The sequence below is a fragment of the Saccostrea cucullata genome, unplaced genomic scaffold (genome assembly GCF_032062105.1).
Source record: "Saccostrea cucullata isolate Sc308-1 unplaced genomic scaffold, CSIRO_AGI_Scuc_v1 ctg15023, whole genome shotgun sequence".
Taxonomy (NCBI): domain Eukaryota; kingdom Metazoa; phylum Mollusca; class Bivalvia; order Ostreida; family Ostreidae; genus Saccostrea; species Saccostrea cuccullata.
Window position 1 is genome coordinate 18,961 of NW_026935232.1, and position 15,034 is coordinate 33,994.

Below are 15,034 nucleotides of genomic sequence, written 5' to 3' on the forward strand. Positions count from 1 at the left end.
GTGGCCCCGCCCAACACCCGGGGCTCACGAACAATTTAGAATTTACACTACCCCAGCATGCTTCCACATAAGTTTCAGCTTTTATGGTCCAGGGGTTCTTGAGAAGAAGATTTTTTAATGACCTCACCCTATTTTTCTGTTTTTTTTTCTTGATTATCTCCCTTTGAAAAGGGACGTGGCCCTTCATTTTAATAATTTGAACCCCCCTTCACCCAAGAATGCTTTTTACCAAGTTGGAACAGTGGTTTTTGAGAAGAAGTCAAAAATGTGTATGCATGTATAGTCATGCAAATTAAAGCATATGGCGGGTGTAACCAGTCAGCAGAAGAAGCACACTCCTCTATGGCACCTGGTCCCACCTCTGTTGTTCTAAACTTCCCTGATTGCTCCTACTTTGATTTGTATTGTTACAATAAACTTTTTACTTATTAATAAATACTATTTTCTTTTTTATTCATTTTATTCCCCTTAGAAAGGAAAAATTCAATTAAGTTGGAGAATTACCTCTAGAATTACTTTGTAAGGTTAATGCAGGCTGACATTTTACATATAAATTGTGAGAGCCATTATTTACACACTGAATATTTTCTGTTTTCCCCATCATTACAAGGAGCTTACGGCGGGTGTGACCGGTCTGCAGGGGATGCTCACTCTTCGAAAGCACCTGATCTCATCTCTGATGTTTTGAGGTCTGTGTATGATCGCTCTTGATTTGAATGGACATTGATTTTAATAGACATTGGGAGTAAATACATTTTATCATCAGTCTTAATATCCCATTCCAGTTTCTCTAAAATACATTTGCACTGGTAAAGTGAAACATTTTTTGTGTTTTTAATTTATCTGATAATGGTTTCAATGCGGATTTGGTAGCAAAATGACAGCAAATACTACAAGCTGCCAAACTGACATTTAAAGGGATAAAGAAACTTAAAAAAATAAAAATAATCGAATAAACATGAAACATTAAATATATAAGAAAAAAGCACATAATAAAAACCTTGAAAGTTTTTGCGATTTTTTCAATTGATTACATACCCTTTTCTACTTATATTAAAGAAAAACAGTTTTTTAAATATAAAGGAATAGATGATTTTTTATAAGTCTATATCTAGAATTTTAACCTTTAGATGAATTATTCAATATCCGTTTTTTGGATATTGAATAATTCATCTAAAGGTCAAAATTCTATATATAGACTTATAAAAAATCATCTACTCTTGATCAACATTACGATGGTATTTCACAGAGCTGTACGGTCGGAAGATCCTTTACTGGTTGACCCCAGATCTTGCTATGATGGGATTTTCCTTTAGTGACTGGTTAGCATATTCACCCTCTTTAAAATGTCCCCTTTCAGTGTAAATGTTTTCATGTGATACAGATAATAGATTCGGTTTCATCCAAGCATAATCATTCATATTGACGGGCGACTTAGAAGGCAAAGTACACGTACGGATCTTTTTAAGTTGTAACCGAGAGTAGTTATCACCGCATCCTCCATAATATCCCAGATCTAGAGAGCTAGATATTGATTCTTGGACTTTTTCTCGGCGCTGTTTTGGTACACTCATGCACGCTTCCATCACCTTTGACCTGTTCTGCATACTGGCATTTTCTGGTCGAAACATTCTCGTGTTTTCAATCATCCGTGATTCGCGTACATCATTATAAATACATTCGCCTTGTTCCTGCTGCACCGAACATGCATTTTCTGAAAAAAAAGAGAGAAAATAGTCCTACTCAAATACAAACTGAATTAACTAAAAAAAGGAAATGAATATACCTGAAGGTGAAGATTCCGTAGCATCGATATTGGTATTTGATCCCTTCTCCATCCTAAAATTTAGAACAAAGTATCAATATTTAGAATAAAGTTAAAATGACGTTAATGGCACCATTTTATTTTCAATGATAAAATACACTAGACTAAATTGCTAACGCACCACTTGTTAATTCTTATCTGTGAATTGAGCATGTGTAAGATCGATGCTAGTGTATATAATAGGTCATTTTTTCCAAAACAGTGGGGTTGACAAATGTTTAGGTATCATGAAAAGACCCTTAAATGACCTTCTTGTCCGAAAACCAATTTCCAGCTGTGCACTGTGCACCATTTTTGCCCAGATATGAAACTCTTGATCATTAAGGGTGATCTGTGAGGTTGCAACAGGAGTAGTCCTCAAGTTATAAATCAAATAACAAAAAGTATTTGACTCTTCTATCGCTTAGAAATAACCCAGTGTCTTAGTGTCCATATCAAATCCACTCAATTTCCGGTTGACCCAGTTTTGTGGAACCATTTTCAACTTATTGTATGCTGCTAACCTAATGCCGTGGCAATCTAAAGTAAACATGTTTATGTTTGTTAATCTATTTGGGACAATTTTTCATAAATGAAATTCATGAGCCTTTTATTGTTTTCATTTTTTACAGATTTCTCTAAAGGAACCCCATGCAGAGCCATACTGTCTGCTTTAGCACTCTCTTATAGCGTCAAACGCCGCATATGGTGTAACTTTTTTTCTGAGTTTTTAATTAGTACAAATGGAAAAAACACAAATACAAAGAAAAAATTGAAAAAATGTTCATCTAAAATTGAATAGACACGATTTTAATTTTTCTATGAATTGGTCACACTTCAGTAAACATTGTAGTCCTTTATAAAGTTTGACATTAACATGCCTTATTTCTTATCAAAGTAACAGATTTATATATCAAATACATCATAAACAGGTTTTTAGAAGTAAAATATCAATTCTCTTAGGTGGTGCGTTAGCAATTTTGTCCAGTGTATATCATTTAGACATACTCACACTTTACTTCGAAGGTAGTAGACCATTCCCAACACGATGAAGACAAGAGCAAGAACACTGCAAATTATTATCATCATTGATTGTAAAATGTGGCTGCTTTCGTTGGATCTCTTATATTGGTCTTTAGTTATATCTTAATGACAAAAAAGGAAACTGAAGATAAAATAACCGAGTTGCGACGATTTTCATTGTTTTTCTCCTTTTACAACCTACTAGTATAAATTCTTTAATTTATTGAAACCCTACTTAAAAAAGATAATAAATACCTTCTTTAAGATACTTAGCATGATCTTTCCTTAGTTGTAGTTGTTCAAAGCGCTTACACAACTTGATTATATACAAATTTAAAGCTGAACACGACTCGAAAATAGGCACACGACATTTTCGATATAATTATCTACGATACTAATTTTTACATTAGACAATACGTCGTCCATATATATAAAACAAACAAAGAAACTTACAATTATAGTTGTACAGGTCAGTGCAGTACACAAACAAAAACAGATACACTAACTGCTATTAAATGTAAACAAAGGTAATGCGAGATAACCAGCACGAACACGAGTCGCCATTATACGCAGATACCCGTGACAATAAAGCAGTTAGGTGCGACGCATCTGAAGAGTATACCCTGGTGTTGATGGAAGGCAATGTAGATAACGAACATTATTCAATATCAAAATCCATAAACAATACATAATAGGAGCAATGCAAACACGGACCTCCGAAACATCAGAGGTGGGGTCAGGTGCGATAGAGGAGTGAGCATCTCCTGACCGGTCAAATCTGCCGTGTGCTCCTTGTCATGATCGGGTAATAACAGAAAAAATCCATCGTCAATTCAATGTTTAAATAATGGACAAACAATTATATAAAAACGTCAGTCAGCATATGACAGTATGCTGACAAGGTCGTTGTATCGACCATAGAATTACGAAAAAATTTACTTAAAACGAAACTGTTGATATTCTTGTTTCAACTTATTTGTCAATAATTTACCTCGTTTAAGAAATTGTTCATACGTAGAGCATGCTCTTGCGTATGGAATCAACTGAGATATATAAACCACGTATGCAGATGATGAAAGTACATTGCTGCATAAGTAATGGAAGTTGACGATAGAAAAGTTAAAATCATCACGTCTATCATAATGCTTGGTTATTAGATTACCATTAACGTCTTTTCAAGTAAATATCCAAGTTTGAAACCAATGTGTCAGACTCTGTGGTATCTTTTATCTCAAGTTCACCAGGATATGTCGTATCGACATAGGAATGAAATACCATTGTTAATTGACAATATGTCGTCGATATATCTAAATGTTAAGTTGAGGGCCATAGCAAGTGTTTTCTTCTTTTAATGCATAGGATTTTGCACAAATTCTGCTTCATATGAATACAAAAATAGGTCTGCTTATAACGGAGCGCAATTAGTACCCGTGTTAATTTCAATAGATTGATGGAAGACCTGGTATCCCCCCCCCCCAAAAAAAAAATAGATATTGTCAATCAAAAACTCAAGCATCTTTTTGATGTCAACTTCAGAGTACTTGTGTTTACAATCATAACAAAATAATTTTGCAAATGAACAATGACCAGGTAAGTAAATTTACGAGTTCTATATAAATCAAAATTGAATTGTAGCAGGTGCGTTTGTATTTAGTTAATTTCTGTATTGTTTGCTTTTTTTATTTCTCGTTTCGTGATATCCTTGAATTATTTCGTTAATTTGGTGTTGTTTGTGTGAGGAAGTGAAAAAATGCAAATGTGTGTGTGGATGAGGGAGAGTGTGTGTAATATTGGATCCACCAGTGACTTTGAAATGCAATATACGCAGTAGAAAATTATTCTGATTTCTCTGAAAATGATTCTTTTACGGAATACAGGATTACTTTTGCCCTTTTTGGAAATGCAGACAACTTTTTCCTGTTTTAAATAAACTAACTCACAGATCTATTCAAGAAATTAAATTGTGCTGTTTTAATTCGCCCCATTTCAAATTTATCCACCTGCGATAAAGGAGAAATGGGCAAAATAAAACAGGGGCAAGAATTACCCTGCATAACGTATTTAAAAATACACATTCAAAAATGAAAAAAAAAAACAACTTACTTTTAAGATAATCATTATGCAAAAGCAAACAACCTCTTCTTTTGTCACATATCTGATTTTCACTGCAGTCACACCGCTCACGACATCCATGACCGTAGTACCCATACTTACACGGATTTAAACAGCCCTTTCCAAAAGAACCAATGCAAGCTGTGGATAAAAGTGCTTAACAATAAAAACTAATTCATTAAGCGTTCTCCAGAGGGACGTTAGACAATATACAATCAATCAATCAATCATTCGGTGTTCAGTATGTTCCATGCGTAGCAAGAAAGTAAATGTTGAAAAAAGTTACCTGTGCACTTTCCTGAAATATTCTTGTAGTCATGACAACAGCTTTGTGTTCCATTTCTGTAATTTTTTAGTTTATATTGCTTAGAAAAAATGAAATATTTCATTAATGCCAATATTTTATTTTTTTTTAAACAGATGAGACATGATGAATGTGCCAACTTTCACTGCTTGATAAAATGAATTAAAAAACAAGAAGACTATTCCCCTCATTGAATTAAATTATTATCATCATGTTTTGTAAAAAGTTTTCATAATGTTTTTCTTAACAAGAGGTTAAGCAATAACAATCCATTATTTTGGAAAATTAAGGAAACACGAGAAAATTCTCATCAAATTGTTTCATTTGAAATATCTAAACACAAAAATACTTACAAATCCTTACACATTTTTATGTCTGAAGTCGATGAAAATGAAATCGAGCATAATAAATATGTCACAATCAAAAAATATATGTGTTCCATTCAGCTTTTGTGATTTTTTTTCAAAAGTTATATGAACCTAATAGGAAGGGATACACTACAAAATTACATCAACTCCTTCACAGAAATATTTCCTGGTGGCCAGACACTTGATTTGATCTTTGGACTTTTAAAATGCGTACAATACGTGATTATTGCGTGAATATCTAAACATGAAATGATAAAGTACATTTTAGATAGATCGAAATATTTCTGTTTATTATATTTAATTTTAAATAAAAGAAAATAGAGATAGCAAAATTTTCATGCCAAGTTCTTTATGAATACAAATAAATAAAATAAAAATAATTAAAATAATAAAAAAAACGTTTTTGAGCCATTTATAAAAATAAAATGCATACAACAGAGTGATAAATATAAAAATTATTTTAATTTTCTTGTGTAATTTATAGCTTAATATACTTTTTTCACCTTCTAATCTTATGTTACTCGATAACAGGGCCCATCTACACATAAACAAAAGTGACATTTTTTCAAAGCATTTTCTACTACACATCGGTCATTTCTGTCGTTTCATTGTGAAGGATATGTATAACTTGAATTTCTAAAACGAGGTAGTTTAATGGCAGGCAAGTTAGAGCAACAAGAATATCAACAGTCACGTTTAAAGTCATCATTTTGTAAGTTTTATGATCGATACAATGACCTTGTCAGCAAATACACAAATGTACAATTTATTATTACGTCAAATGCCGATTAACGTTTTAATACTAATTATTAGACAATTATCACACACTGAATTTTTGACGAATTATCCCGTTATTTTCCGATTATGAAACGAGCTCTTACTCTGATTTTCCTGCGGATATAAAAAAAAGACTGCCGCTTCCCTGCGATGGCCACTTATTGTGCTCATTTATTAGTTGCCGTGTTTTTATATTCAATTGAAGCAAAATTTGAAAAAATCTACATGAGATGACTGTATGAAAAGAAGAAGACAAGCTTTTCTATCGTCAACCTTTCTTATCTCTTCAATGATATTCCGCTATTACCTGCATAGAGTGTTTATGTCTCTCATCTTTTTCACTTCTCAAGAACATGTTCTGAGTACATTCATGTTTTAAAAGACAGAAATATGTCAAAAACGAGTCGTGCCTGTGTGTTTAATTGGCACAGGTGGAATTTGAAGGATGAAAACTACATCGGGTGAAAACGATCTGTGAAGAAACGGGATATCCATGAAAGCACAATTATGCGGTAAAAGAAATGAAACAAATGCTAGAAATTGCCGGAAAAAATTATTTGAATTTTTTTATGAGTTGATATTTGGCCATACTCTAAGAATGTTTTTTTTTTTTTTTTTTTTTTTTATAAATACACAAAGATAAGTGAATGTTTTTATGTCGAGGCGTCGATGAGTGTGCCGCAGGGTTACAAAACAAATAGAATTGACACACAGATTTGTGTGTATAATTCACCAAAGAAACCTAAAATTAATTGGAGGACACGATGATGTACTTTAGCTAAAATTATTCTATTGCTTTATTATTTATTATGTACAGCATTTTGTGACAAATAATAAAACTTTTAGGTGAATTTAACTTAGAATGCAATAATTTTTAAGGAATACACTGAGGCGGATACAACAAATCAGATACCATCCAAAAAATTAGAAAAAAAAGTTTTCTGTATTTCTGCGGCTGAATACATTTTTGTTTTAAAAAAAGATGACCCAGTCTTCATGATAGCTTTGTAGAATTTTGTAACCAGGTTTACAGTCTTTTAAGTTCTTACAGTTTTTACAGTTCTTTAAAAACATACTATTTTTCAACTTTATACACTACCACTGCCCACGATAAATTAAAGTCCAGGCTTATTGATAACATTGACAATTTCGTAAATTTACGTTGTCATTGGTCCTTTGCAAAATTATTTTGTTAAAATACACAAATACTCTGAAGTTGATATCAAAAGATACTTGAGTTTCTGATTGACAATATCTATGTGGTTCTTGGAGACCAAGTCTTCCAACAATCTATTGGAGTGCCCATGAACGCAGCAATATACCTTCATCACCTGTATACGGCTTGGCTTTTATATTCCTCAGTTGATTTGATATGCAAGGACATGCTATATTTATGTACAAGTTTTAAAACGAAGTAAATAAACAAAACAAAAAAGTTGATGAAACAAGAATATAAGCAGTCTCGTTACAATGACTTTGTCAGCATATACAATTTATCATTGAATCAAATACTAACTGCCGTTTTCATTTTAGTTGTTATAACATTTATTATACAATTAATTGATGACGGATTTTTTTTGTTTTTCCGATCATGATAAGGAGCACCTGGCCGGTTTGGATGTTTTGGTTCTTTTTTGTATTGTTTCATTGACGTTTGAACTTGAACATTGTCCTTTGTCATTATCAACTGCATATAGTTTTTGTTTCAAAGCTATTTCAATATATATCAGATCTTCTCGGAAGAAACTGAACTTAAGCAGTCTCTGAATTGATTATGAGATCTTTTTTAAGAAAACCCTTTCTTGTCTAATGTTCACTGATTTCGTTCATATCAACTGTTGAGCTGTTATTTTCATACTGAATTAACAATCAGTCTCTCCGTCTGCCCAATATCTAAGAAAGAGCAAAGGGATTATATAATTTGTTACAGGAGTTTTTTTCCTCTGCATTTTGCTTCTAATATTTCAAGTGTTTGTTCTACTGACTGTTTCATTGTTTCACTTTCGATAACCGTTCTTTTTTTCCGTATACATTTATCATATGATTTTTCCATCTCTTTTTTCCTGCATTGTTAGCATATATTCTTTTTAAAGATTATTAGAACATATTTAAAACGATGGTATACCATTTTTTCTTTTGCATATCGTAAAGTAGAATGGCAATGACGTTATTTCCTGTATTATGACAGCCTCAAACTGGCCTTAAGGATACTTGTATGATTTTTATGCAAATCTATCTTGAAATCTAAATGAAAGTCTTAGTATAGTATACTACAGTGATGCATGCATAGTATTAACAAAAAGTACCTTTGTTAAGCAGAAGACATGGAATCATATATGAAAATGCAAGACACTTACTAGAATATGAAGTATTCTGAATAATACACCCTCTTTCTCTGTCACACGTCTGATTTTGACTACAGTTACAACTCTCACGACACCCATGTCCGTAATACCCGAACATACATGGAATGGAGCAATTCTGTCCAAAGGAACCGAAGCAAGCTATAAGATAAATTAAAAATAAAGATTGTATAGAGGCTTTAAATATAAACTGCATGTTGAGAAAAAAGTAAAAAAGATGAAAATGTACCTATGCACTCTCCAGAAATATTCTTATAATCTTGACAACAGGAAGGATTTTCGTTTCTGTAAAATTCAACAACTTTTGTTACTAAGACATTTTTTATGAATAAGATTCTAATTGTATTATGTAAACAATTTGTATCTAGAGAATTTCGCTTTTGAAAACTGACCTTTTGAAAATGAAATTAGAAAAGGGACTTATTTTCTATATCACGTTAAATTCATTATTATTTTTTTTTCAAATCTTTAATATAATGGTTTTGAAAAATATTAATTACACCTTAATCTAATCGAGTGTGTAGAATTATTGGGTCAATATTTAATTTATGATTTTCTGTTCAAAATATCCAGTAAAATAAAATACTCACGAATCATAACAAATTGTTGAGTCTTTAAAAAAACGTGTGAATTATTAATCTTACAACATATCAAAACTAAGCAGAAAAAGAACTTGTTTTCCTATTTCTAGTTAACTGTTTAGAAGTAAGGCATAAAAATATATAACTATATTTAGCAACAACAAACAATTTATAGTTGAAAGTATTTCCTTATGGAGAGATGATTATTTCGAACTTTAGATTTTGAAACTAAGCATTATACATGATTCTTGCATGACTGCTATACTACGAAAATATCACGTTAAAAAAACGAATGCCGTTCGCCTGTGCCATTCATTGTTCTGAAATATCGATGATGGTAACTTGTGCCCAAAAAGAGAAAAAAGACTCTGTTGAGAATCAATATCCGCCCTATGCTCATTGATTTGATTAAAAGAAAAGCGGAAATCTGTAGAACGATTCAGTGTGTAAATGATAAGCTGAGGAGTAGGCCACACCAAATTAATTTCTTGTTTGTCTGACATCTGATAAAAAAAGTACAAGTAGGAAAGAGATAAGATAATAGTAATCATTTTTGTAGGCACAATGTTTTGGCAGAATATCATTGATTGATTGTTTGATGTTTAACGTCCCTCTCTAAAATCTTTCACTCATATAGCTGCCACCACTTGTCGGTGGCGAGCTGCAGAATATGAAAAGAATGAGCGAAAAATAATAAATTTTCTACTTTTTATAATTTGTAGAGCAAACAGATATAACATTAAAAAATAGAGCTGAATAGAACAGAAATTAGCACGGGATTTTCCGCATGTGGGAAAATAAATTTACATTTATTTTAGTTTTCTATTCATACGAGCGCGCAGGTCTGAAGAACACAAAATTTAATCATTGTTGCCCTAGAATGAAAAATTTCAGTCGACATTGGATTTACTGATTCTTTGATTGTCATTGATTATTGCATTGACAAAAGACTTTGCGAAACCATGACCTTCTTCAGTCTCCCTGTGCTTTAATAGAGAAACACCGACATCTTACGAACGAACGTAACTCTCCCTAACTTCCCATATCTCGATAGTTTTCTCGGGACCAGTGATTGCACCCATATAAAGTTTAAAATCGGAAGAAATAAGTATATGTGTAAAATAGAACGGATAGTGTTTTAACCACTTTGTATTTGAAATTTGCTCATGTCAATTTTTTTTGTAATCACTTACAATGTTTTAGAAAAGCGAGCAAATAGAAGAAAATGCACCATAGTACTTTAGACGGATTAGGAAACACGTTTGTCATGCATGCGTCAGTGATTAAACGTAAACAAAATACTCGTAGTGTGCGCTTTGTCCATATCGGGTAAGGTTACTTTTTACAGCTTGAAAAAAAATAAGTCCGTGCAATCAAGTAAATAGGTAGTGCGCTTTATAAAGTGTCTTGTATTGAAAAAGAGAGAGAGAGAAGGGGGAGATATTCCTTTTTAAATTTATTAAAATATCACTTCAAAGAAATAAACGAGCATTCATGGTAGACAAAATCTTCTTAGATGATGTATTAAATGGCGATCTTAACTAAATTATCCTAAGCTGCTTTTATTTTATATATATGTAACAGGCCTGAAGCAAGCATTTTCAGTTAGGTGGGGGGGGGACCAAAAATTAAAAGAGACATTCACAAAAAATTCCTCGTGAGAATTATATGAAGATTTTTAAGATACATGTTTGTAAGAAGAAGCTTTATCAACCGACAAATTACGAACAGGCATTCCCCTGGATTTATGATATGGCTATAACACCTGTGTATTAAAAACCATATTAATTATATTTTTCGCAGCATATAGTATTTTGAACAAAACTTTCTTCAAAGTTTTTGGGTTTTTGCAATTTAAATTTAGACCATAACTCCTTATTGTCCAGAGCGTCCTTTGTAAAGTACCCCCTCCCCCACCGTTCGATCCCTACTGTATCCGCACATATTTTTATTTTTTATTTACTGCCACAGAATGACATTTTTTGAATTTTCCTTTCATTTCCCTTCTCGAACCCCTTTGCTCGTTTAAATGTCCATTGAAATGTATTGTAGCGTCACGGTAGCGACTTCGACAAGACATGGCTTTGAGGTATCTTGTGGGGTTTTATCCATCATCCATATCATCCATAAAATTGAAGAATTCAATAATCCAACAGTGAATACAATAGACTACAATGACTGGTCCCCGTTTTTGGTTACGTTCGTTCGTAAGATGTCGGTGTTTCTCTATTATATATATTGCATATACGTTGACACTTTGTCAGAATGGATTAAATGTATCAGATCCATGTAAAAGTCGCGTAATACAAGATTGAAGGACAATATGAAAACTATCTATCCTTCTGGATTCAATAATCCAGATGCGAAAAAGTAAATTGTGATAGATTACACGATCAGTACGTACTGGTCCCTTCTGACAAAGCAGGTAACAACATTGTCTTTGTGTGTAATACTCATTATATAATTTGAATTTAGAAGAACTTGGGTTTAATTCTACAAGTGGTTATCCAACACATACACATACTTCCCTTTCTAAGGATGAAATTCTTCAAAATCATATCTCTATGTTCTTCATTCAAGAAGTGGTCTGAATCAGATGTGGATACTCAAAAATTCCAAAGAACTTTTGGACAATTTGAAATCACAAGTTTTTACCAAAATTAATAGCTTGAAAATTTATGACTTTTCAAGTTTATACACAACCTTTCCCCAAGATATATTTAGGTCCAGGGAACTGGTAAATTTACCCACCTAATCATTGGTCTTTTGCAAAATTATTTTGTTAAAACACTTTCTGATTGCACACACAAGTACTCTGAAGATGCTTCAGTTTCTGGAGATCAGATCTTTTAACAATTTATCGGAATCAGCATGGGTACCAATTGCGTTCCGTTATTAACAGATCTATTTTTGTATTCATATGAAGAAATATTTGTGCAAAATCTTACGCGTGAAAAGAAGAAAAGACTTGCTGTGACGTTCAACTCGACATTTAGATATATCGACGACGTATTGTCAATAAACAATAGTATTTCCATTCCTGTGTCGATACCACAGCAATATACCTTCATCACCTGCATTCCGCGTGTATATCTCTCAGTAGATTCCAAACGCAAGAGTAAGCTATACGAATGAACAAATTCTAGAACGAGGTAAGTTATTGACAAACAAGCTGATGAAACACGAATAATAGCAGTCTCTTTTAAAGTCATCATTTCGCAAGGTCTATGGTCGATATAATAACCTTGTCAGACTTATTTACTATTTTCTGAGATATATAGATATTCTTATCAGTTGAATTTCAATTAATATATTGTTTCATAGAAAATAATCAATTCCAAGATAAGCATAACCTTGATTTTCTATTCCTTTGATAAAGTGTATGGAAATAACGAACAGTATTTAAGCTCAAATGTCCATTAAACAGTACAAATAGGAGCAGAGCAAACAGAAACCTCCAAAACATCAGAGGTGGGATCAGGTGCCAGGGAAAAATGATCATCCCTTGCAGAACGGTCAGACCCGCCGTGTGCTCATTGACATCATCGGGAAATAAGGGAAAATCTGTTGTCAAATCAGTACTGTGTAATAATGGCCTAACAATTCGTGGGAAAAATATCAGTCAGCATTTGGCTCAATGATAAGTTGTATTTGTTGTCAAAGTCATTGTGTCGACCATAGAACTTTCGAAAAGATGACATTAAACGAGACTGCTGATTTTCTTAAGCTTATCATCAACTTGCATTTCATTAACCTACATCGTTTTAGAACTTGTACACAAGTAGAGTATCGATTCAAATGAGAAATATCAACTCCGTATGATGAAGGTAATTCAATTCAATTTTCTCCTACAACATTATTAAAGTTCTGATAATTTTTACAAGGTATAATACTGGAAATTATAACCTCTTTTGCCCAGCTAGTTTGAATATATATTCCTTTTAAGATTGTCAGATTAAAGTAAATAATATGTAATGATATTGGTTCATTTGCCTATCTTATGGCAACATGGAGATAATATTAAATATCCATTATCAAAGTCTTAACCTTGTCAACTAAATATTTGCATGATTTTTCAGGTTAAATATATTTTCTGGAAAACCTAGTTTTGCAGTACAGTGATTCAAACACAATCAGCCAGTGCTCTATCTAAAGCTGAATAAACGGAATCATGCTTAAAATGAAAAGCACTTACTGGCTATTGAATATGACCTGTAAGCAATACAACCTCTTTTTCTGTCACACGTCTGATTTTGGTAACAATTACAACGCTCACGGCATCCATGTCCATAGTACCCGTACATACATGGATTGGAGCAATTCTGTCCAAAGTAACCGATGCAAGCTATAAGATAAATTAAAAATATAGATTGTATAAAGGCTTTAATTATGAAGTTTGCGTTGAGAAAAAAAAAGTAAAAAAGATGAAAATGTACCTATACACTCTCCAGAAATATTCTTATAATCTTGACAACAGGAAGGATTTCCTTTTCTGTAATATTAATCTATATTTCTCAATAGGATATATTATAAAAATAATCATATGGCAATATCATATTATTTAAACAATATGTAAATCTATCGTAATTTTTGTGGATTGTTTTCATATCTTCAGAAATTTGCTAATTGAAGTCCGACCTTTTGAATATGAAAGTGAAAGGCTTTTTTCTTTTTAAGGAGAATATTTCATGATTTTCTTTCAAATACTCCATAAAAAGTTTAGTTTGTGTTCCATAGAATTATTAATACTCCGGTCAGTTCTCATTAAATTTTAATTTTTTTGTTAAATTTATGCAATAGAAAATACTCACGAATCATAACAAATTGAAGAGTCTTCAGAAAACATGTATGAATTTTTAGTGGTACAAAATATCAAAACCAACCAGAATAAGAACCTGTATTCCATTTGGCTTTGTTAATTGTTAAGAAGTAAGGCATAAAAATGTATGAATATATTTCAAAACTACACAAAATTTATAATTGAAAATATTTCCTGGTGGACAGATGATTATTTTGAACTTTAGACTTTAAAATACGTGATACTTGAAGGACTGTCTAGCTACAAAATTATCACGATAAAAAAATATCGCGTTTATCTATGCCATTTAGTGTTCTTTAAAAAATAAGGGATGGGATCTTGTGCCTTTCTTCATTTTCTAATCGAAAATTAATTAAAATGTATTTTAGTATAAAGAAATATTCAGGCATTTGAAAATTTTTTCATGATTTTTATACTTATATTTATGGTACTTTATCTATTCTATTCACTTAAGTTATTTTATAATCCATGGTGTAAAAAGAGTTTTCCATAACCACTAGAAATCACTTAAAAGAAGGATATGGAGATAACAAACAGTATTCAATCTCAAAGTCCATAAAACAATACAAAATAAGAGCAGAAAAAATTTTATCTTTGCAATATAAATATAAATCTCAATTGTCTAACGTTATCTTCAATTCATAACATTTTTGATTGATTGATTGATTGTATATTGTTTAACGTCTCTCTTGAGAATATTTCACTCATATGGAGACGTCACCGAATGCCGGTGAAGGGCTTCAAATTTTGACCTATACTCGGCACTCAGGGCCATTGAGCAATGAGGGTTCTTTATCGTGCCAGCGCCTACCGTGACACGGAACCTACGTTTTTAAGGTCATATCCGAAAGACCCGTGACTTTCACTTCTAGTGCCGAGCGCT

General features: G+C 32.2%; 1 protein-coding gene and 1 long non-coding RNA gene across 2 annotated transcripts; both read right to left on the bottom strand.

Moving 5' to 3' along the window:
- Positions 1–1,154: 1,154 nt before the first annotated feature.
- On the bottom strand, positions 1,155–9,038 carry LOC134242289 (uncharacterized). The gene is made up of 6 exons (XM_062724377.1): positions 8,981–9,038; positions 5,226–5,281; positions 4,931–5,080; positions 2,817–2,949; positions 1,787–1,839; positions 1,155–1,714 (listed from the first exon to the last, which is right to left on the bottom strand). The coding sequence occupies exons 4-6, from the start codon at positions 2,891–2,893 to the stop codon at positions 1,272–1,274; spliced, it is 573 nt and encodes a 190-aa protein (XP_062580361.1). The 5' UTR covers positions 2,894–2,949; positions 4,931–5,080; positions 5,226–5,281; positions 8,981–9,038; the 3' UTR covers positions 1,155–1,271.
- A 4,512-nt stretch (positions 9,039–13,550) lies between these two features.
- LOC134242291 (uncharacterized) lies at positions 13,551–14,218 on the bottom strand. The gene is made up of 3 exons (XR_009986817.1): positions 14,144–14,218; positions 13,769–13,824; positions 13,551–13,654 (listed from the first exon to the last, which is right to left on the bottom strand). It is a non-coding gene; the product is annotated as an uncharacterized LOC134242291 (long non-coding RNA).
- Between the last annotated feature and the right edge of the window lie 816 nt (positions 14,219–15,034).